Source organism: Eufriesea mexicana, unplaced genomic scaffold, assembly GCF_001483705.2.
Source record: "Eufriesea mexicana isolate 0111107269 unplaced genomic scaffold, ASM148370v2 scaffold1849, whole genome shotgun sequence".
Lineage (NCBI taxonomy): Eukaryota > Metazoa > Arthropoda > Insecta > Hymenoptera > Apidae > Eufriesea > Eufriesea mexicana.
The window spans coordinates 41,859-67,312 of NW_016909933.1; the positions used below are offsets into that span (position 1 = coordinate 41,859).

The window sequence follows — 25,454 nt, forward strand, 5'->3', positions numbered from 1 at the left end:
TCTTCCGAAGTAATTATCGCGGAAAAATAATTTATATATTTTACCACTTTGCCAACAAATAGCGGTTCGGGTAAGTTAATGACAACGTACTTGTTACGTGAATATGTTAATTATTCGGATATACGGAAATATTAAATTGCTTCCATTATACGCCACCACTAGACCAGTAACGGAGGAAAAACATAAAGATATTACGTGTTCGCTACCCTACATCCCTCCAGTTTTTCAGGAACATTTTAAGAATCTCAAAACTCGTAACGATAAAAGGCTAAAATGATAAAAATGGATTACTTTTCAAAAATAATTAATAAATGTTCATGAATTATTTCATTAAAATTATCGTTTCAAATAAACTCGTAGTTTTTTTATTGCTTTAAGTCATTCATAGGTCATTCGGTTAATTTTGAAAATGGTCTAAGTCGATTCAAACTTTGAAAACAACATTTTCGTATGAGATTCACGCAAAATTTCATATTCGTAATAAATTTTCATTAATCAAGGCTAATAGAATTCTAAATTCGCAACGATATATCGTCGTCCGGCACTAAAAGGGTTAACTAATCTCGTTATTATCAAATTGAATATAAATACATTTAACGAGTTGTATGTTTATTAGCGTTTATACGATATTTTACATTCAGTTTGAAAGTCTATGACAATTCTGCATGTATCACTTGAATCTCTCGGAAATTAAACTCGCCAAATCTGCTTTCTACAAATTTCACAATTTATTAACTGGCGAACATAATTAGCATTCGTTTCCTAAAAATGATAAATGATTTATTACTATAAATTTACGTATCACGAGAACGACATAAATAATCACAAGTCTTGAAAAATAACTTTTTATCATTAAAAATAATCCGTAACATTATAAATTTTCTCCCTTTCTTTCTTTATAGACCAGTGTAGTTATTTATTAATAAAATCGTAATTATAGGAAAACTATACTATAAAATTAACTTTGCTGTAAAATTATAAACTGTATTTTACTATAAAACTGTACAATTACGGAATTAAAAATTCACGAGTTATGAGATTATAACACGACAAAATCAGAGAATTTAAAAGTACAAAGTTAGAAAATTACAGCTCGATATGACGAATAATAGAATGAAACGTGACACGTAAACATGAGACTGCAAGATTTCAGATTTCTAAAATTATAAAAGTGCAGTAATTGAAATTCGTCACCGTGAGTTATTCTGCTTACGTATCTCGATTCATATGCCTAAACTTTGACAACGACGCGTATATACCCGCGTATGTGGACGAAAATGCAGCAGAAATTGTAGAAAAATCCGAAACGGTGAAAAAAAAAGCAATTTCACCGAACACACGAACGAGTGTTTCATATACGCAGGGGAGCGGGTACGTGTGCGTGCGCACGAGCATGTAGAGGGGCGCGGCGTGGGAAGGCATGGGAAAATTGTATAGAAGGACCAGGGTTCACAGCTGGAGGGGAAACTAGAGACAGAAGGGAACGTCGAGTCGTTGGACGCTCCGTTGAAGCGCAGAGAGGCAAGCGGAGTCGGGAACCGGAGGGTCTTTCACGATGAGTGGGGCACCACGATGAGAAGGGTGGGGGAGAGGGGCGAGGAGCGAGACGGGCCAGACCTGTGCTGCCTCCAGCGCTTGAGGGTTAAGGCCCGTTACGCAACGTAATAACCCCGTGAATTTTTTTCCTTTTTTCGAAAAACATCGCCTAGCCGCAAACCAGTCGGAAACTCGGTACAAAGTTGTATAAATCGTACAAGCATCGGCGGAAAAATTATACCGACACTTCGATGCTTCTCGTTTATTCGTTATTTATTCCGTATAAGATTTTCTGGCCTTTCTATAAATCTTATTCGACGCTTATTAGTTCCAATGCTTTCCTAAGACTGTCCTTTCAATTTCAACGTTCTTCGCAGAAAATCGATATCGAGCTACACTGTGAGGCATGGGTAATAAAATTTTAAGAAGCTCAAACGTCGTGTAATATTTCACATAGGTATACGACATCTGTGAAATAAATAGATAAATAATAGGAACGTTAAAAAAAAATGCGTGTTTGAAGCTAATTATATATAGGTATATATACTATATACAGATCTGCAATGAATATATATATTTGTTCTCATAAGTGAATTTTTCTATGTAGGAAATTCAAAGTCGATAAAGAAGAAATCTCTACCTGAAATATGTCTCGTTTCAAAATAATTTATTTCATCGTCACATAAAGTTACGTGACATACTTTAAATTAATAAATAACATTCGTATGGAACTTTCCAGGTGTTTTTTGGTCGCGTTAATATCACCTGCTCGATTATCCACATTTACCAAGAGCATGTTACAACTACGAATTGTGGCAGGAGTGAAAAGAGATAAATGTAGCTGAATACACGGGCAACAGTAAGGCAGCTTTTACCCGTGTTACTAGATCGTCATGCTCGCTCCATAAACCAGAGAAATTCTGGCAGTGACCAACTTTCGTTACCAATTCGCGGCGAGTTTTCAAGTCGACAAAATACTTCTATTCGATTCGGTCCTTATCCACTAGCAAGCAGTATCTAGGTATCGGTGCTTTCTGATACCTTTCGCGTGTGCGCGTGCACGAGCGTGTGCTGTGTATACAGCGTTGCCGAATTTCTGTCAAGCGAAGAAAAATGGCTGCCGAACAGGGACGTACAGAAACGGGGAGTAAAGTGAGACGGACATAGCGGGGGAAGAAAAAGAGGGAGAAGAGGGGAGAGTTGGAAAAAGAGAAAGAGACAAAAGCCGCTGTGAGAGAGATGCGTGAAAGCCACTGATACTGTGTGCAAAGGAGGGGACAAGATGAAAGGGGAGGATACTCGACCCAGTAGCGTAACCACTACAAATATAAAGGAACAAATATAATGGAAACTGATTAATCTGCAGTTCGTGATAAAATGACGAAACAATGTTGGCAAATGTAACATGGGTGTGTAAGTAGGAAGCATGGGTACCGTGTGAAAGTTTAGAAAAGATAATGTCTACAGATTTTACGCAACCGTAGAAACCATTTTGCATTTATCTCTTTAATTTGAATTTTCTCGCGAAGAAATAAACTATTGGACATAACACGAGCGTATCGAGTAACGATACGATAAAAACCATGTCCCTGTACGTAACTGTACATTTAACCGCATATAACGATTAAAAATATTTTAATTAACCGCGTATGCTGCCCTGCTGGAGACTACCTTATCTATAATTAGCATATTACCGTATCCAAAAATATTTACCGTTCCAAGATGGCAGAAAATTACCCTTTCGCACGAGTCTAGTCACAGTCCGTAAAACTAGTTTTTAATAATCGTTAAGGTATTCCAATATCGTGTACCGATTAATAAATATAAAATAAGCGGATAAATATAAAATTGATGAGAATCGATATTAACTTTTATATTACAGTATCTCATAGACTTTACGTAGTAATGAACGCTTATTCGATAGAATAAAAGGGCACTACTGAAAAGAAATCCTCGTTCATCCTGCTGCGAGTGTTTTTTTGTGAACGCTCCGGGAAGGGAACCGAGCGACAGTATGTTCCCCTCTTCTGATTACGCCACTGGCTCGACCCAGCGAGGCAGCACGGACAACCGGCTGCGCTGTTGCCAAGCGGAAATCACAGACCTGCGGCATTTTCTTCTTCCACGAAGACACGTTGCGTTCGCTTACCGTGTTGCCTCCTGCATCGAGCAGTGCTCGAAAATAAGCGTCGCGATAATTGAATTCATCTTACTTAATAATAACATCGCCTACAAAAGTCCGTAACTTGTATATCAGCCCTAAAGACGAGGTAAACCGACTCTGATATTTTCCAAGTTAATGCTCCTTGCAGATATAGGCTACTAGATATAGGTTATCTATTATATGTATATACATAGTCAAAGCGCCTGTGTAGGGAGTATTTATTATTGGAGACTGTAGAATATTTATTATCGGACACAGGCGATCTTTTATTGAAATAAACCTATTTCAGTGAGCATTTCGTTCAATTAAAATAATAGAGAAACGCTGGAAAATATACGGCGAATTTATATTCGAAGATCGATAAAAAGTGAAATTTAGGGATAAGCAGAAAATAATTTTAGCACTTTCACTGGTGCTACTGCAATATCGATAATCGACACGTTTTGTAAAAGCCGGAGAAATCGTAATGGCGCTGCTGGACCATATCGTTCTGTAACGTTTTCGCGTTCATGGTGAAAATGATTTATTTCTCTTTACTTATTTATTTCGTCCGATTTAGATATCACATGCATCGTAAAAGTGAGGTTATAAATATAAAACATTATTTTTGTTCTCAATTTAATTATGATTTATTCCTCTTTGGTTATTTATTTTCTCCAACTTAGATATCGAATGCATCGTAAAAGTGAGGTTATAAATATAAAACATTGTTTTTCTTCTTCATTTAATTACACTAAACACCATTGAGAGGATACGAAACAATTTAAAAAGTGTTTAAATATAATAATTATAATATATTTTCGAGAAATATTTTATTCAGCATTTTGGAAATATGAGACGTTCGTTATTGAAGATGAGCATGAATTTGAAATACGAGAGTCTGTATCAACTTTCGTGATTTATCTTTTTAACGAATTTAAGAATTCTAACAACCGTGTCTATAAATTTTCTAGAGAAATTTATACAACTTTTTCGATTCAGGAAGCAACGTAGTTTTCAAATTAGAAATTTTTAATCGGGAATTTTAAATTGAAATTTCAAATTACGAGTTCTCGTTAGCCGCGAATATTTAACAACGCAGGCGTGAAACTGTGCTTTCGAAATTATATTTGCCTAATGAAATGGACTGTTTAATCTTTGATGATCTACAATAGCTTGCTGATGATCTACAAGAACTATCTCGTGTATCTCATTTTCTACGACTGTTGAGAATAGTGCGTGTGGAACAAAGCATCGCAGGAAGTGATTAGAATTTCAGCTGCGTAAAACTACCATCCAGACTTCCTAGTGTTCATCGTCTGATACGAGTTAAATCCAATGAGAGTGAGATTCGAACGAAAACGAATTCTAATAAGCAAAGTCACGAACCTGTACTGGAATTTTACGAATATTCAAATAGGAATACAAACATTTTTCTACTGACACACGTGCAGGTTCGCTTGCATGTATTTGCTGGCTCAACAATTTTTCGATCGATTTAACCGATAAAAAGCTTCGATCTTTTAAATCGAATGTGTGCACGTATTCGTTGTATTGTGATATACCCACGAAGGTCGGTGTAAGGTAACGTTTTTAAGAAAAATTTCTTTCGTGTGCAATTTGGGTATAAAGGGAGGTTATTTTGCCCACGAAGTTGTGCAACTTTAGTCGGAGGATCGTACAAGAAACGTGGACATTTCGTAAATTGTTTGGCGTATTACGCGAAACGAAAACACGTTGCGATATGATTACAGATTTCATACCTTCGGTTAAATGGATGTGCTTGTGTAAGAGAGAACTCAACCTTCGAGCAGGGAATAAAACTAACCCAACTTGTCATTGTCATAATACCTAATTACAATTACAATTGTTATAGTTAAATATTATAAGAATTAATATGGTAAAATAGTACACAAATAGTAAGAAAACAGTAGCAATGGTAGAATAATTTAGTAGTATAAAATAGTACTAATTAGCGTGAAAAGAATTAAAAGTACTAAAATTAGTAGTATAAAATAGTACTAATTAGTATAAAAACTATTAAAAATACTAACAGCAGTATAAAATAGTACTAACCAGTGAAATAACTACTAAAACTAGTAGTACAAAATAGTACCAATCAGTATAAAAAGAATTAAAAATACTAAAATTAGTAGTATAAAATAGTACTGATTAGTATGAAAACTACTGAAAATACTAAAAGTAGCATAATATAGTACTGACCAGTGTAAAATGAACTAAAAGTAGTAGAACTGGTAGCATAAAATGGTTATGATTAGTATGAAATCTATTAAAAATACTAACCAGTGCAATAAGTACTAGAACTAGTAGTACAAAATAGTACCAATTAGTGTGAAAGCTACTAAAAGTAGTAGAACTAGTAGCATAAAATAGCTCTGATTCGTGTAAAAAGTATTAAAAATACTAAAAGTAGTATAAAATAGTACTAACCAGTGCAATGAGTACTGAAACTAGTAGTACAAAATAGTACCAATTAGTGTGAAAAGTACTAAAAGTAGTAGAACTAGTAGCATAAAATAGCTCTGATTCGTGTAAAAAGTATTAAAAATACTAAAAGTAGTATAAAATAGTATTGACCAGTGTAAAAAGAACTAAAATTAGTAGTATAAAATAACACGAATAGAATAAATTAATAATAAAAAGAAATAGAATTAGTAACAGCACAATATAATATTATCCCTAATTATTGTCTTTATAATTATCTAGTGCATTCTGTTTAACTAAATTATTACAAAAATATTATAATTTAGTTTTACAAATATTCAAAAAAATATTTCACACGAGTATTGAAACTATGTCGATATTAACCCTTTACAGACGACCCCTGTACACTATTATATGCACTCTCACATCAGATGTTCTTTAGAAAAATATTTTACACCCTATCACGATACGTTAAATTATTACAACAAGAATATCGTCAACTGTTTATCAAGATAATCAAATTTTATTTTCCATCCAAGTATCTGATCTTCTAGAATGCCAAAATATCGGAATCAAATTTAAATCAATATTTCTTTCCATGTTAAAACAAACTTCTTTTGGGGTACACGAAAGCTCGATTTAATCCTGATTCATCCTACAAACCTATATTACACAAAATGTCGTCGACTGCGTGGAAAGAAATCGTTGTCCCTGAAGGGATAGTATAAATCTATAATTAAATCATTATCGTACTATACATTAAACTCCTTGCTCCACTGCGCAGATAGAATTTTATACATGTATAATACACGTAAATACCGTGACTACGATAGAAATTCTCTTTTCTACGAAAATAACCTCCAAATAGAGAAAATAAACGACATAAATTAAATAAAATAATACGTAAACAACAATTCCCGTACCTATCTTTGAAATAAATAATCAGAATACGTTACTTTAACACTAAACCTACCATAACCTAAATCAACATTCTTCAAATTTTCATTAAAAATTTCGCGTTCAACGTTATCACCTTAATCACTCGCCTTCGCCATTTTTCTTTCAATATACGTATAAATCATTTTCTCAATGTCTCCCGTTAATCCATTTTTTGACCCTTTACTAATTCCTTTGTCGAGTGTGTTCTTTTCAACGTCAGCTTTTTATCACAGGAACTTTTATGTCAAATTAGACTCGATGTTTTTCGATTTTTTATTTACCGAAGAAGAAAAGAAAATAAGTAACTACGTGAATTACTTAAATTCAAAATATAAATTACAATAATGTTGGAGAGCTATATTTAATATATATCAGTAAACGAGTAGCATAATTAAAATAAGTAGCAGTCGAGGAACTGTCCTGTGAAGTAAATTTCAAATAAAACACTTAAAATAGTAGGGAGTTGTTGACAATAAAATTGATAAATAATTCGGAGTGCAAAGGGTTAAAGCTTCTGCTTCTTTTCCATTCACCGGTTATTTGACCATGGTAACTCTAGTGTCGAAATGCACAGTGACAAAAAGAAGTGCGAAATTCGAATTATTATTTGAAAAATTATTATATACGAAATAAAATTTCAACCAACGTGTAATTACGCCATTGCTTCGGAAACGGAACAAGTGTCATTTGACCATGGTAACTCTAGTGTCGAAATGCACAGTGACAAAAAGAAGCGCGAAATTCGAATTATTATTAGAAAAATTATTATATTGCGAAATAAAATTTCAACCAACGTGTAATTACTCCGTTGCTTCGGAAGCGGGGCACGTGTCTTGGAAATAAAAAATCATGCACGTGCTTTTGTTTAAAAAACGAAAGTATGACGCTACGCGGCGTAACGGCCTCGGGAAAAATCACGTAAATCGCACTCGGTTTCATAGAATTTCTTCGTGACGATTTTCGAGCAAAGAGAAATCAAAGCGGCGATTACAATATAAAAAGAAGGGCCACGAACGTTCGTTCTTTGCTAATGTCGTTAGCGTGTCGAGACAAGAATATCGATGGAGCAATACCACAGTGGCCAGTTTCGACAAATCCACACTGGAAAAAAAGCCAATACGAAATGGAGGTCGATAGCGTGATGACCTCGAAGCCAATCGGCAATTTTACAATGCCGTGGCCTCTCGCATGAAAGATGTATACGCGTGGTATATACGGATGCTCTGTTGCCACGTCTTGGGTCGGCATGCAGCGACCGAATACGTTTTCCCCACGAATCCTCGGCTTTATGCCGCACCGCTCACAGATCTTAAGGCGACGTCAGCGATATGGGTATATCTCTTCAAGCGAATCGCAAGCTTCGCCGATGGTCAAAATTAATACAGTGTCCGACGAAACTATAAACGACCAACTTTTAATCGATAACTACACCTGCAACGTTCTTTACCCTGACACTGTTATGGAAGCTACGATTGAACGAAAAATTGCCCATAAATCGTCGCCATCTTGCGAGCACGAACCGCGTGGCGGTAATTACCAAAGTGACGAATCAAATATCGAAATGGAGTAATTTCGAGGCTTACTTTGCGTTACATTAGTTTATATCACGAGGTAAATAAAATTATTTTTGTTTACTATGATTACTTTCACGCCATTTTTGTCAATTTTCAATGAAATGTATTTGGAGCGGGAAATTTTTAATAATTCGAAACAAAACGCACGTGAATTTAAGAAAATAACGGAATATAACGCGTTTTCTGCTTATTTTTGATAATTTCATGGATTATGCGGCATTCTTATAAATTGCAGGAATAAATTAATGAAGATATTTACTCAGGATTAGTTACTTGAGAAGACATAATTTAAGAGAATAATGAGAAACATTTGTCTTAAATAATTTCATAGATTATGTGTTCTTTAACGATTAAAAACACCAATAAATAAATTTTTATAAGAATTCTTGAATAATTAATAAATAATATTAATTAGTATGATGATTTCTAAACTCATCTATTAATAGTAACACAAATACAATATTTAATTCTTTAAAACACCAATGAATAAATTTTTACAAGAATTCTTGAATAATTAATAAATAATATTAATTAGTATGATTGCTGAACACAATTAATAATAACGCATATACAATATTTAATTGTTTTATACAATTTGTAAATAAATTTTACTGTCTTGTGCAGGAGAAACCTACATACTATTAAAAATTATACTTATTTAACAGATATATAAACTAAAACAGGTTTTTAAATTCAAAGAATTAATAGTGCATTTTCATGATTTTATTAAACCAAATGCTAGAATAAATTTATATAAAATATTTATATTAATAATAACAACCAAAATTTTCTTAAGAAATATGATACTTTATTCAGACTTTGTGATCTTAAATTTAAATTTAATATTAATATATAAATTAATATTTCTATCAAGCAATTTTACAAAGATTTTATTACCAGAAAAGGATTCAGAAATAATTTCAAGAAAATTTATGTTACTTATTTTTATTATTATAATTATCAGATTAAAGATAATAAAAAACTTATTCTTTTTAAACAATTATAAATTTAAGTTTTATTAGTTTTAGGTCGAAAGTATAAAATTTTTATCAATCTACGTATATTCATTTATACTATAACGTAAATAAATATTTGAAATAAAGACAATTATCTAAATATATAGTCGTTAACTTCGTTTAATTTATTTGTTCCAATGGAATTTGAGAACTGGACTTAAGCCAAATACCATAAACCGGAAAGTTCAGAAAAAATTACTAGACTATATAAATTACAAAAATCGTATTAAATTCGAGAATAATAATAAAAACAGAAATTACAATTTTTCGAATATTTTAAACATAATCTTTTTGAATATACTCTTCAAACCCGTCATTTTTCGTTAAACTATTCTTTTCTTATAGTAAACAATAAACACCCAAGTAATTGCTAAAATAATTAATATTAATTCATTTTTCCAATAATATTACTTTCAAAAATCAATCGTTATACTTCATTTAAAATTTGAATTCGAAAAATATCGAATAATTATAATTTTTAAGCTACCAGTCAATTATATAAATTAATTTTGTCACGCGATTATTAATCAGACTTGATTATAAAATTAATTTTAAAAAACTTAATTTTGTCAGTTTAAATCATTAAATTTTAATCTACTAAATAATTTGAAACACGACAAAACTTTAGCTACAAATGGACAAAAATTTTCTGGTGTTACGCTAACAGGTATACTTCTCGAATCTAAAGCAATCCATGCCAGGTAAAACCTGTCTACATAATCACCTTTTTCCCTTTTGCGAGTAAGGCAGGTAGTTACAGTCGGTGGAACCGATATAGCGCGGTCATAAATTAAAGCGTTAAGTGGCGACATCCATTGATGTAACCGCACATAAGAATCACGAGTCGTGCAGAAACACTTTAAAAATTTTGATCTCCCAAAGTCTTGTGCAAACTGACAATCCGTTTATAATCCTTCGTTATAGCTACACGCTATATTAACTTCTCGATATCTGACCAATAATATTGCCTTATTTGTAAAAATTAATCTATAGTTTTAATAATATGAAAAACAAAAAGTTTTGGAGAAAACAAAAAGGAAAGGTTCTGAGTTGACACCGTACGGCTCTGGCCGAGACTACATATCCCCGAAAACATTTCAAATTGCATATATCTTAAAATGTATAGACTATTTGCAGCGTATGGAGTATACAGTATAACAGAGTATTTGATAATTGGTGATACAATCCTTTGGAAAGTGAATTTACATGCAAAAAGAAGTCGAAAAGAAAGTATAAAATTTATTCGTTTGAAGCTTTGCTATCGAGAAAATCGGTACTGAAAATTCACAGAATACGTACTGTTTCATTTAAACCCTAAAGCTACAAATTTTACTGTAGACTGCATCCCTATTCGTGTTCATAAACAATCTTAATATTTTTACATCTACAACAAGTATACCGACTGAGGATAACAAAAGGAAAAATAATCTACATTCAGGTACATATCATTACAATTTAATTAAATATACGCAGACTCCATAAATTTATAAACTTTATTTTCTTAGTAGCAAAACCTTAAATGAAAAAAATCGATTTACTTTTAGATATAGAATTACCTCCTACTGGTTTGTACCATCACTTACCATCAGTCACCCTATATAAGCTGCAGACTCTGACATATTTTATAACCAAACTGCCTACTATATCGACTGCTAAAAGTACATTTTCAGATACCAAAGAAAAAATATCCGTGACTATGCTTAACCCTGCCCTACGATTTAAATTTTGATGGTGTGTAGTCAACAGCAAAGTCGGTCATACGACGAACCATTTTGCCCGAACGCGGCGAAAAATAACACGTAACAGAGACAGGAAGCTATTGACGAAAATTAACCAGGAGCCTGATCCGTGTTGTTTACGTTGAGCTCTATCTAAAAGCCAAGCCTTTCACCCGTGACACTCGGGTTTTTACTAGAAAATTAATGCTTTTCGTATTTGAGGAACACCTGTAGAGTGTCTAGAACCCCTACTACAAACCTGCACAATTATAAATAAATTGAAGATAAACAGTCTATGGTAACGTAAATTGAGCTCTGTCGGAAAGGTAGATTCCATTTTAAAAATTAAAACATTTATTTGAATTTAAATTTATTACATATTTATATTAGTTGGTAATATAATATGCTTTGAAATCGGTCATTTGATACAAATTCGGAACTATAAATCGTTAATATTTTTCCACATATTAAATATTAAATAATTAAATAATTGTTTATTTAATACCTTCCATATAATTTTACAAATGAACCTGTTTTATAATTTCATAATTTTTAGATATTTTTTAAAAAACCTTTTTGAATGTTATTTTGAAGATATTAATAAAGCTATTTATATTTTATATAGATAAATAAATTTTGTAGATACAAAATTTATAAAACAAATTTAATAAATTTTGTATAATTATGCTTCTGTTGAGTTTTTATCGTAATATTAAAGAATGTATTATTTTATAAATTTAGAATTTCTGCATAGGACAAGTTAATTTCTTTGTAATACTATACAACTTATCGTATTTACGTATAAAAACTTGATTCGATAAAATCTAAGTATAAAAAAAATTTGATTTTTCATACACCATTCCATTATTACCATTATGTATATGATAAATATAGTAGACAAAGCACATATCACCACTGAACTCTACTTGCTCTGTAAGGGACAATCACCTGAGATGATGATTAATATTATATACACAATAAAAGAAGTATCTTTCTCATCAAACGAATATAACTCCTATTTTATGAATATAATTAATTTCATAATTTTACAATCAATCAAAAAAATCTTTACATTATAACTAAAGATTAAATATTATTAATCAATCCCATATGTAACAAGTGATATATAATTATATATAATTATTATATTATTATAATAATATTATAATAATATTATATATGTTATTTAATAATATATGTAACAATGTCAATTCCATATGTAACATATATAAAGTAATAAATAATATAATTAATATAATAATGTATAAAACGAAAAGTATTTATACATTATTAAAAAGAATTATAAAAAGTATTTTTTACGAATACGATTGTTTGGTGATAAAATTATTATATTTTGTTCGTACTATTTATTTAATGAAATAAAACAAACAGTAATTATGCAAATATTGCATATGGAGTATATATTTTATAACTTGTACGCTATAACTACTATCGATACGGATGAATGTTTTAAAACTTGCATAAGAAATTTAAATGCATCTGTTAGAGGGCAGCACGAAACAGAGAGTTAAAGATTAAAAATGAACGAAAGGAGCGCTGCAGGCAAAACCGGTCGACGTGTTCTTGACACGAGACTTTTAATGAAAAAAGAATTTTATTTTTAATGTTCGTTATAACAAAAATTACTCAAATGATGCACACATTGCAATCAATAGAAAATAAAAGCTCACCTGTTTCTGTTTATGTACAGAATGCATCTTCGGATTCAAACTGCAACTGCTATATCCAACCTCTAACCGACAGGGTGCGGGTTCGAGGTTTTAATTTTCAAGAGAACGTCACTTGTCGCTTCATAGTAAATGTACACTCACTTTCTCAACACCATCACCTCGTAAATTTTTCTTTTGTAAACAAAGACAATGACATTTCAAACACTTTTCTAACGACATATTCAAGAACGAAATTGTCAATCACGAAACAACCGCATGGCATGGCGACCGCGGTTACAACTCGACATATACGGTGTTTTAAATGATACGTCACATCCTTGATCTTTAATACTATTGGTTGGTTTCAAAAGAATCAACCAATCAATTTTAAAACATTCTCACTACGCGGGAAAGTAAAGTAAACCACGTTAAAAATATTTAAAAAATAATTAAAAAGTCGTATATATGCTATTTTGTTGATTAATTTAAAGAAACGTAACACTAAATAAAAATATAGCACTTTATTTGAAAGAATGAAATATGAAAGTCAAATATACAAAAATTACAATGTAAATTTAAAGTAAATACGATAACAAAACATACTCACTTATGATTATATATCGCCGCCATTGAACCACTACTTTGATCGGATTCTAACAGCTATTATTTCAACTATATTAGAATATATAATATCAGTTATAAAGTAATCTACGAATAAATTTTATTATTGATAAGATAAATAAAAAATGAAAATTAGTTACAATTTTACAAGAATATCATAACGTTTATACACATTATATAAAATAAATCATATTGACTATGTATAAAAAATTAAAAAATATTAATATAAAATAAAATGATGACAATACATGACTTACACACTTGTTTAAAAGACAAAAATTGTTTTTTCATATACTTATTAATATTTGTATTTCTTTTCTTTAACATATATAAATATGTATATTTTTCTTAAAAGTATATTAATTTGCATATTTTACTATGTAAATAGATATTCAAATATGAAAGGAATTTATATCTAAATATCATTATCTCAATATTTATATATGCTTTTATAATTCTCAGTATTTTTATTATAAGATAGTGGTTAAATAAACTTCACTTTGTCAATTATAAATAATAACAATAAAGCATTTGAAAAAAACGATGCAATCAACTTAAACTACATAACTAAATTAATTATTACAAATTAAATGAATAATATTGATTCAAAAGTTTAGTGTTAATGGAAGGGGCATCAATAATAATGCGTGACTCTAAGATGGCAGCACCTGAAATATGCGTACCCCGACTTAATATGTAGATTACAGAATTTAAAACCTTTCATGTATACATTTCGTAATTTACGAAAAATTGACAAATGAAATGAAAATTGAAACGCTGTTTTTATTATTTGAAATACCGAGTGATCAAAGGCTGTTTATTAAATGTTTGTTAAACGTCAAATTAAATGATGAATTATTTAAATAATTCGGCAGCCAGTGCAGTGACTAGTGATACTGGTTTACAATTGAACAATGTTGAAGTATTATACACTAAAGTGCAAAGAGTTTATATGAAACCACAATTTAAAGAAGAACGTCAACGTGAACTAAGGGTTAATGTTGAAATTCATGCCGGTATTAGTCCTGTGTGTCGTAAGGTAACGTAATTTATAATATTTACATTAACCTATACTTTGTTGATATACTATAAATAGTATATCATTGCTACACATATTTCTTTAGTTAATATTTTATATTATCTATCGTTTTCAATCCATATTTTTTAATTGTTTGTTAATATACATAAAAGGACATAAGGTTTTAGATAATTTAGAATCAGAGGTATTTCTATAATTAAATAATACATTATGTATTTATATTGCAGAGCTTATGTGTTTTGTTAGCAGATGATGATGATCCTTGTTTCCTTTATTCCTTATTTATCACAGAGGAAGATTTCAAAATTTTGAAGTCACAACAGGGATTATTAGTAGATTTTGATAATTTTGCAACACAGCTAATATATTTATTAGAGCAATGTCAAATACCTTCTACAAATTTGTTAAAAACACCACCAAAATTTTTATTGCTATTAGCAGAAGAAAGTGGAGAATGGATATTCAAACTGGTTGAAACAAACAATTTTAAACATTTATGCCATTTAAGCTTAAATATATCACCGGCAAGTGATTCTGATTTAAAGACCCATATGGCCATGAAAATTAAACACTTAAAAGAAAATATTTTACAACAAAATAGAGATGCACTTGCACTTGAAACAAGATTGAATGACTTATCAAATAAAGTAGAAACAAAAACAAAAGAATTAGAGCATTTAGAACATAAGTATATGACAGAAAAGAATCAAATGCAAGTATCTTCATCCGAACAAATAAGCCTTGAAAAAGATAGGTACATATAACTCCTATGTTCTTATCAAATATACATACATATATATCAAATATTTACCAAATATTGTTATTTTATAGATTTGCCAAAGCCCAGTTAGAATGGCAATGTCGGAGTGAAAAAGAAAAATTAGAAGTAGAACGTAGACATGCAGAAATTATAAAACAACTTCATACTGAACTGGCAGAATTACGAACACAAAATTTAACATATAAAGATAAGTTATCTCTTCTTGAAGCAACTAATTTAGAACAATTTAAAGAGCTCCAAACTCTTGAGAAAGAACTTAATATTGCTCAAAGAGATTTAAATTTATTGAAAAAGCAAAATTCGAAATTAGATACAGACTATCATGGAAAAGATAAAACAGTAAATGGTTTAAAAACAAAAGTCGCTGTACTTGAACAAGAATTAAAAGATAAAGGTGTACTTATTAGCAAACATACAGAAATGTTAAAAACTGCTAAAGAACAGAAACAGCATCTTGAAGATCTCATAACTGAAAGAGAAGGCCAAATACAACGTAAACATAATTCTTTACGAAACTTAAGTGATGAATTGATTAAAGCTAATGAAATATTAACAAAATTACAAAATGAACTTGCTTCAACTAAATCTAAATTAAAATTAAGAACAAGTATAGCACTTGAACAAGAAAGATTATTAGATATTAAACAAAAAGAAGTTGGTCAGTTGGAAGGCAAAATAGAAAATTTAATGAAAGAAACAAAAGATGCAAAGACAGAGGTTCAAAATTTGAAAGAGCAGTTAAAAACTCAACAAAATCAATTAGAAGAAAAAGAAAAAATAATAAAGAATAATGATAATGGTAATTACATATTTTTAATACATTAAATACAAATAATACAAAGAGTTTAGTTTATTACTAATACATAAGTTGATATTTTTTTTTAGAAGATATGTAAATATTTTATTTTATATTAAAAACGAAAATTTTTAATTTTTTAATGAATATTATTTTATTATATACTTGCAGTTATTAGTTGGTTAAATCGACGATTAGCAGATAGTCAGTCTCCATTACAAAATACAACTGTAGCAGCACCAATTACTGTCCCATCTTCAGTACAGTTAACATTACCTAGATCGAAGTTAATTACAAATAAATATGAAATGCATACACCTGCACCCAATGTATTACAATCAAATACCTCGTCTGGGTTGCCAATAAGAAATCCTATTGTCCAAAATCCAAATATTAATCAGACAACACGTATGACAGCACGGTCAATGGGTGTTGGTATCACTGATAGTACAATAGGCATAACAACATTTAATAAAAGTGGTCAAATTTCAAGTACCAGTACACCTATGGATCGTATTAATTCTTTGAACAAGTTACCTGGAAATGTTGCAGGTTCTTCTTTAATGCCAGCCATTATAGAAAATAATTCATCTGTTCCATCAAATAGTACAAAGACCAAAAGTACAAGTGTGCCTGGACAGGGTGGATTAAGACGGGCAGGTTTGTCTGACAAACCAATTTTGCCATCTGCATATTTTCCTAAAACATTACATTGATATAATCAAGATATCAGTATAAACATAAAGTAATAATACATCAAAGTTGTGATATTGCAATATAAGAACATATCAAACTAAAATATATGTAAAATAAATAGTTAATATTTCAAGTTTGATGTTGAAAAACAAAAGTACAAAATGACTATGCAAAGCAATAAGTTAAAAGAAATTTTAAACTTCATGTTCAAAGATATTGTTTTTATAGATTTATGTGCATGTATTGCAAGAAAATGTGTATACTTATCTTTTACTATTTTCGATTTAAACAATTGAGTTATATATATATTTTTCTAAAAAGAGCTGTTGTAAATAAAAATTGTAAAAATCCTTATTTCTCTATTCACTTTAATATCATTATTAAAAGAGAAAGTAAATATTCGTAAAAATAAATATGACAAATATTATTATGAATAATTAAGAAAATTATATATTAATCATTACATGCACATAATACTGTTTTAATAATATTATATCAATTTATTATTACTTTCATGTAACTAAAATCATCAAAACATAATTTCATCGTGTACTTTAAAACTGAAATCAGCAGAATATCATGTAAGAATTCACTACATATTTTTTTCTCTAAATTAAAATATTGTTGATATTTCATCATTATTGATTATAAAATCATAATCATATCTTTCTAAATAGGTACTGTGCATCCGCGAGGAGTTGGCTAGCGAAAGTACAGGTCTGATTAATTAGGGTGTTGCAGCTCCATCAGTCGTCACACGTGTTCTCGCCATAGTCGAAATGATGATGTGTTGTACGACGAAGATTGACGATGCATCATAACAAAATCGAGTGAAAAAGAACGAAAACTTCGCACATTCGCGCAGCCTTAGAATGGATGTTTCAATTGTTAAGAAACAGAAAGATTTCTTTACTTCCCGAATACAAAGCTACCGTATCAGAAATTCTCTCGAGTTTTTAAACAATCATTCTAACATTCAATAGTGACTCGAGTCATCACATATTCTGTCATATAATCTATATATTCACTTAAAATTTTAAATCTCTATAATAAATAGTAATAAAAGTAAAGTATTTTTTAAATTCAGCTTCTAAATTTTGTAATTTAGAAATAATATTACAAAAATTGTAATGTTATTAAAATGCACTCAATTGTCCATAGCATAAAAATAGTATTAATATCATAATTTTATCTTTTCATATTTATTTTAATCATATGTATATTAAAACCATGTTTTATATTATTAAATATTGTTAAGCGTCTTTTTAATATGTATATGATTAAAATTTGATTAAATAGTAAAAATAATTAATAGGTCCTGTGAAAAATAGACACATGCCACATATACATAGATAAATAAATTTTTGTTTTAGTATGATTAAATTCTTTTTACAGTCTAATGTATATGTTAGAACTGTAATGTTTGAGGTTATGTCTCAACAGTACTGATACATTTGGTTCGCACATGTCATTCCCATACTTTCGCGCCACGCTTCCCGTCATGAGCTATGGGTAAGGACCACATTGCTGCCATCCGTAATCGTACATTACAAGTATTTTTTATTATCTTATAATATTATTCACCATTCAAATGCTCTATAAAATACTTACAATTTAGTTCCACATTTTTTATAAGAATAATTTTGTTTCTACTTCCATTTCTCTAAATTTATAAAGCTGTGGTATGTGCTGGACCCCTCAATTATATTTTACTAATATAACAAAGCCCCGTAACATAATCTTGCATTTTTACGTTATTTAATAAAAAATATGTATTTCTTATAATTAGGATAATCCTACTCCTATGTTACTAGTATTAGTTGGTGTATCCAAGAAGGGGCAATGGAAGTTTCAAAAGAGGAAATCAGTGTAGCAAGCGAAGTACTTTGACAATCCCAAGTACTGTTCCGCTAGCCAACTTGTCGTAGGCGCATAGTATCTGGGAATATTTTTATCATATAAATTAAACCATGTAAATATTACAGTTTTTACAAATTTTTTAAACTATAAAACATTAATCTCTAGTAATTTGAATAAAAGTATTAAATAAGTAGAATAAAAGAAATCAATGTGCCTTAAGATAAATTTAGACTAAAATGATTCGTTGTAAGTTTACATTTAGTAAATTTCATGTAATGTTGTTTTAAAAGAAATGTATATTTTTTTATAATTTTTCAGTAATAAATAAAAATAGTACATATTTCGTATGATGATCTTTAAAAATCATGATATCAAATGTTTTGTAAATTATATATATTCAACAGAATGGTATTTTATACTTCCAAATATTTGTAGAATAACTTGGTAATAATGACAAAATATTAATATAAATAAAATAAACTAGTAACTTTAAGAAATTTGCATAATTTTGATGAAAGAAACTAAATATATTAAAGATATGTAAGGGTAATAAATTAAAATAATTTATCATTCAAGAGTCTTTTAATATTCTTTTTATATGAATTATACAAATTTTAATCATATATTTTGTTAGAAACATAAATTATTTTTAGTCTACAAGGTACTTGATGTGTTTAACCATTTCAATAATATGATGACAAAACATCAATAACAAAAATTTAATTTTACATGATTGGTTATACATATTAACAAGTGTAATTGCTTTCTTGAACAATACACTAAATTTTTTTGTGTTGAATTCCACTAGAAAAAAATGTGTGCTCTCAAAACAATAGAAGTATATATAAAATTGAATTTCTATTGACACTTATAATTACTTGACATATATTGAACAATATGCATACAAAGTGTGTTTTTTAAACATAGAGTATAGTTATTTGTTACATTATATGGATATAGCAACAGTATTAAATAGAATAAATATAAGATAATTTAATAAATGATATATTTTACGATCTTTTGTACATAAAATTTGAATAAAATGTATATTACATAAATACATATATTTCTTCAGTACATTTGAAAGTCTATTTTTAAGAATTAATAAAATTTTTAATACTTCCAGCGTATTGCAAAAATGAAAATTTTATATTGAATGTAAAATTTAGTTTATTAATTATTACAAATGTAATAATGATAATTTATATATAATTGATAGAATAATTAATAGATATTTACAAGTAAATATATCATATAATGACCATAATTGTTTATAAAATGTCCAGTTACTTAATTTTATAAAAATAAAATTTTAATAAAAATACACTCTGTGAAAATTTACAAGAAAGAAAATATTATGTATTTTAGAAGTAAAAGTATGGAATTTATTAAAAATTTTATTTATTAATTTGTATTAACTGAACCCGTTGATGCATCACCATCCAATGACAACTCTGTACATCCTACATCTAAAAGTGGGAGATCTATTCGTTTACGTCTTCGTTCACACTTGGGACATGGCTTATTAGCGTTTAAACATTTTGCGTGAAACACTGCATTACAGGCTCCACACTAAAACCATATAATATTTAATAAATCATCAAACATTTTTTTTATAGATAACTTTTGGATTTTCACAAATTTCACATATAAAACCCTTTTGACTACAAAGCCAACAACTCATAACATGATTTCTTGCAAATTCTACTACCTTTTGCAGCCTTTGTGCAAGAAGTCCCGTAGGTATATCATAAAGATCAGAAACAGAATATTGATGAACATGTTCATATAAGTAATCCTTAGGTGCAACCTTTTTTTGTAAAGATTCAATTATAGGTTCACGACAGGTAAATAAATAGGCTCTTAATAAATTTAATTGAATTCTTAATGACTGTAATTGAGCCATAACATCTACAGCCATATAAATTCGTGGATTTAAAACTTTGAGGTCTAGTAATGCAGGACAATCTTGCATATATTCTGCTGCTTTCTTACAAACACGATGAAGTTTTAAATCCCAGTTATAAATTACTCGTGATGGAATAAGGTATTCGTTTTGTGACATACATTTTGAACAATAATAGTTACCAGTGAAAGAACAAACACATGCTTGCGAAAAAGTCATACCAATTGCATGACCACATTCAAAGCAACTATAATTTTGTACATCCAAACCTTTTTCCCTAGGAAGTTTCTCTAGTTGTTCATCAAAATTTATTACAGCCTGCAATGACAATAAGAAACATATAATATTTTGAATCGTAATTATATGCTATATGAAATTTTTCATAAAACTCTAATAAACTGTACAAATAGAAGTTTTAATGTATCATTTATAAATTAACTAAAATGTACTAAAATGAAGATAATATACAAAATTTTTTAAGATTTAGATAAATTATACCTTATTTTCTGATTGAACTTTAATTTCATCATTAGATCGCTGCTTTTTTGGATACTTTTTTAACAACTCCTCAAGATCAGGGACTGATGGACTTCCAGAAGTGTGGTAACTTTGAATAATTGCATCATATGTAGGTCCATCACCTGGAGTATGAGGTGCATCTTTCCCAGAATCATGAGATATTACCATTGAAGTTAAAGAAGAATCACAATCTTCAAATGATGTAGACCATCCTAATCTTCCTATTAATGAATTCCCTACTGTTGCTACAATATCTTGTGAAGTATCATGATTTTGTACAATATTTTCAGCTGTTGAATTTTCAATATCATTAGATGCATTAATTTCTATATCAATGTTTGGACTATTACTATTTGAAATTTTGCTTTCTTCTTTTTCTTCTTTTCGTACACTTAGTTCTTCCACTTTTAGAGATGGAATTTCTTCTGACTCATTGGTCAAACTATTGACATCAATATAATTTGGTTCCTTATTATCTGATTCCTTATTACTTGGTTCCTTATTATCTGATTCCTTATTACTTGGCTCCTTATTATCTGGATCCTTAGTAGCTAATATAATTTTTAAAGCTTCATCTACTGTAATAGAAGTCACATTATGAAGAGCAGTCTGCGATGAATTAAAAGAACCTAGACTGCCAATAGAGCTAGCAGTTTCAACTTCGTCAATATTGTCATCATCTGTTAACTCTGTAGTTATTGTTTTTGCAATATCTACTGCACTAAATATTGGACAAGATTTCAGCGGTGGTGACCATATACCTGCTAGTAGAAGAGGAGTATTTGACCAAAAATTTAATAGACTACTATTACATGCAAGTTCAAAACATATGTAATCTAAGCTTTCAATTAGTCTCTGTGCAACTTCTACAAGGTCTGTATCTCTAATGAATGCATACTTATTATAATATGGCTTTAAAGCTGAATTATCTCTTTTTATAGAACAAAGGTAGCTAGATAAAAGACCTTCATTTAATGCTAATCGTATCCAAGCTCTGCAGTATCCAACTTCTGTAGTAAGTTGGCTCAATGTTTGTATTTGATCTATGATTTGTCGATGAGAAAATACTAACAGTGGACCCCAAAAACTTGGTTGTGGCACTGCATTGAAATCTGGACCACTTAAGACTTCTGTTACTCGATTTAAGAGACTGTCTTTTAGTCCATGTAGAAAGATTGCTTCCAAAACAGAACATAGGGTCATACTTTCGTCACAATTGCCAACTGCATTGTTTCCTTCCTTTTTTGATGCACCTTGCATTTCCATCACTGTGATATTTAGCTGCTTTTGCAATGATTCTCTGACTAATATATCTCTCTTGTTTGTCATAGGATTGACTGTTTTCAAAAACGAATTCATCTTTTCGAATTTGATGTTCCACAAGATTAATAGTTTCGTTGTTATAGATTCTTCTGTCGAGCATCTTCGTGATTATAATAGAAAAAGTTACCTAAATTTTAAAAGGTAACTCGGTGAAATCATTAATCGTGGTAATAGAATTTCGCAGATATTACGTAAATTACGTTTATACGATTCGAACATTACGCTGATACTGACAAAGAAACAAGGAAGTACCGCCAGAAGAAATACAAATCACAAAGTAATAAGAAAGGCACGCGAACTTCGAACCAGTAATAATGCATGTCAACGTTATCTTATCTTGATGAATGTGTAAGAAATAGGTTACACTACACAAAAACAAACTATTCAACCCAATTTAATATATACGTAATATATATGCAAGTTCGACAATTTCAATCATTGTTGTAAATTAATGAAAAATCATGTTTTTTAACTCTTTTAGTATAACGATGACTTTGTAATTTTTGACACTTAAAATGTTCCTTCGTTACTCCGATACGCAAATAATGATTCATTTCTGTCGGTTTCGGACTTTTCTTTGACTGTAGTACATATCAAAACGATAGATCGCGCTGTGATATATATCAGTGGAAGGTGTATTTTTGAATTATTAATAAATGAAAATTAAATTTCATAAAACCAATGTTGTTTGAAAGAAAGCATTATTTCATGTTACATAATATTAAAAATTACTTAACACGAGATTAAAAATAAAGATTTAATTACTCTTCATATTACAAATTAATAAAAAATAATCTTCCTTTTAAATTAAGTTTTATTTAAGACATTTTAATTAATTACTGCATCATCCTTCGCAATGCATTCTTCTGCATATATTTTATTAATCAAATAGAATTCAAAATTAATTTTTCTTTTACTTTGAAGAATATTATTAATAATAATACTTTTTAATTGTGAAGTTTAAATTTATAATAAATTTATAATAAAAATTTTCGTTTCTTATAAATTAACATTCATATGTTTCTTTTTTCTTTTTACGAAGTTAGTAAAACAAATAAAAATTTAATGTTAAAACTCATTAATGATAACGTATACATACATTACAAAATTAATATTTATGAGATTTAATAACAGTTTCATTATATGTTTCTTTTATATATAACATTGAGTTTTACATTATAATTACAATTTTTAATTAAGATGCAGTATTTTTCAGTAGATTATAAATAGATTATTACCTTTATCAGATTATTTATCTTTATGGCAATCGTGATTAATAACTACATAACTGTAGTTAAATAAATATTTTAAAAAATTGCTGTTAAACATTCTTCATTCGAAAAATATAGAATTGAAATAAAATTCGTTTTATATTTTGAAATATATACATGGATAAAAACTAATTTATTCTTGGTATTTTATATAATATTAAGAAATATATTTTCAATAATGTGCATACATACATGCTCCGTTTAAGCACTTTTATACTTGATTTGATTTTAGTTTCATATATGTCGTGCTCAATGCATATATCGCTTAAAGCGACAAGTTACACTTTCTATTGCGACGAGCTAATCGTATATTATGGCAATCTTGTCATTGAAAGTAGTTTAAATAATTTATTTTCATAATTGGTTTATTTCAATGAATCTTCAGTATAAACACAATTTTTGTACAACTATATATTATATTTTATACTGTATAACATTAAGTAATATATCATACAGCATGTCCTCTATATATTATTTGGCTTGTAGCATATATAGTATAATATACATTATATAGTATATCTTATGTTATATATAATTATGTATTATATATTACATGATATCATATTAAACATTTTGTGTATTATAATATATTTCTATAATTTATATTTTAATAAAATAGAATGATGAAAATATACTTTGCCATGTTCCATGCTTTTTTATCTGTTATTTGTCAATTTGTGTTTTCTGTTACTATATTATTTAAAAAATCGACATACTTATAAACAGTATCTTCTACTATGAAGAAGAACTAGGAGATTAATAATATTTTTTAATTAGGTATTATGTAAATTCATTTCATATACTTAGTTTTGATCGATCAATAGTTGATTGCACAAATTTATCTAATTACGTGTCAATTTTTTATATTAATTATTCGTATATACAATTAATGAACAAGACTCGTATGCAATTAAGTATATGCATGTAGTCTTTGAAAATTATACCATAAATATAAAGTTAAAATTATCATATATTTAATTACATATATGTGTATATATATATCCCTTTATTGAATTTTTACAAATTATACAAATAGTTTGGTTATCAAATTTTGTACATGTATATACTGTAATTAGTTTAATTGGAAAAATGTCACCAAAATTTTCGTCGTATTCGATCCTTTTGTCTGTCGTCACTTCCTTATCACTTTCTTAGTAGAGCAAATTTCTGAAATATCGAGCAAGTGTTAAACACTCATAGAAGGGAAGCAACTTATGAAATGTATGACAGTCGTTGGTTTAGATTCTATAAGCAAGTCTTCCTTGCTACACCGTTCCTATATTTAGATATGCACTTAGCGCATCTCAAATGTTGGAACAGGTATACCTTGTGTGAATGACCGAATACGCATGATGGCACGATGCGTGTTCTCCGTTTGACGGCAGTGGAGTTCTGGTATGGAGAAGAAGAGAGATAGAGAAGGGACAACAGAAGCGAACAGGCGGAAAGAAGTAAGCAGATTGAACACGAGGACAACGAAGCAAATAGTAGAATCAGGGCCGTATCATTCTACCGATTATTGGCCCTATTACTATTTACGAACTTCCAATACTTCAAATTTTATTTCAATTTTATATACAGGGTGTTTCACTTAAATTTAA

General features: G+C 29.2%; 2 protein-coding genes and 1 pseudogene across 2 annotated transcripts; 2 read left to right on the top strand and 1 right to left on the bottom strand.

Annotated features, from left to right (window-relative positions):
- The first annotated feature begins 1,455 nt into the window (after positions 1-1,455).
- Positions 1,456-3,722, top strand: LOC108549217 (uncharacterized; annotated as a pseudogene).
- A 10,746-nt stretch (positions 3,723-14,468) lies between these two features.
- Positions 14,469-16,994, top strand: Sas-6 (Spindle assembly abnormal 6). Its single transcript, XM_017902506.1, has 4 exons — positions 14,469-14,701; positions 14,929-15,455; positions 15,533-16,281; positions 16,450-16,994. Exons 1-4 carry the CDS (start codon positions 14,510-14,512, stop codon positions 16,992-16,994), a joined length of 2,013 nt encoding a protein of 670 aa, XP_017757995.1. The 5' UTR covers positions 14,469-14,509.
- A 3,244-nt stretch (positions 16,995-20,238) lies between these two features.
- Plekhm1 (Pleckstrin homology and RUN domain containing M1) lies at positions 20,239-23,030 on the bottom strand. The gene is made up of 3 exons (XM_017902516.1): positions 21,239-23,030; positions 20,441-21,058; positions 20,239-20,406 (listed from the first exon to the last, which is right to left on the bottom strand). The coding sequence occupies exons 1-3, from the start codon at positions 22,616-22,618 to the stop codon at positions 20,239-20,241; spliced, it is 2,166 nt and encodes a 721-aa protein (XP_017758005.1). The 5' UTR covers positions 22,619-23,030.
- Positions 23,031-25,454: the final 2,424 nt, after the last annotated feature.

Bases quoted from the DNA above. Each gene is read 5' to 3' on its own strand.
- Sas-6 (XM_017902506.1), top strand. From the start codon at position 14,510: ATGATGAATTATTTAAATAATTCGGCAGCCAGTGCAGTGACTAGTGAT. The intron at 14,702-14,928 runs GTAACGTAATTT...TTTATATTGCAG, and splicing joins TTAGTCCTGTGTGTCGTAAG to AGCTTATGTGTTTTGTTAGC. The intron at 15,456-15,532 runs GTACATATAACT...GTTATTTTATAG, and splicing joins ATAAGCCTTGAAAAAGATAG to ATTTGCCAAAGCCCAGTTAG.
- Plekhm1 (XM_017902516.1), bottom strand. From the start codon at position 22,618: ATGAATTCGTTTTTGAAAACAGTCAATCCTATGACAAACAAGAGAGAT. The intron at 21,059-21,238 runs GTATAATTTATC...TTGTCATTGCAG, and splicing joins AAGTTCAATCAGAAAATAAG to GCTGTAATAAATTTTGATGA. The intron at 20,407-20,440 runs GTTTGATGATTT...ATATGGTTTTAG, and splicing joins AAGTTATCTATAAAAAAAAT to TGTGGAGCCTGTAATGCAGT.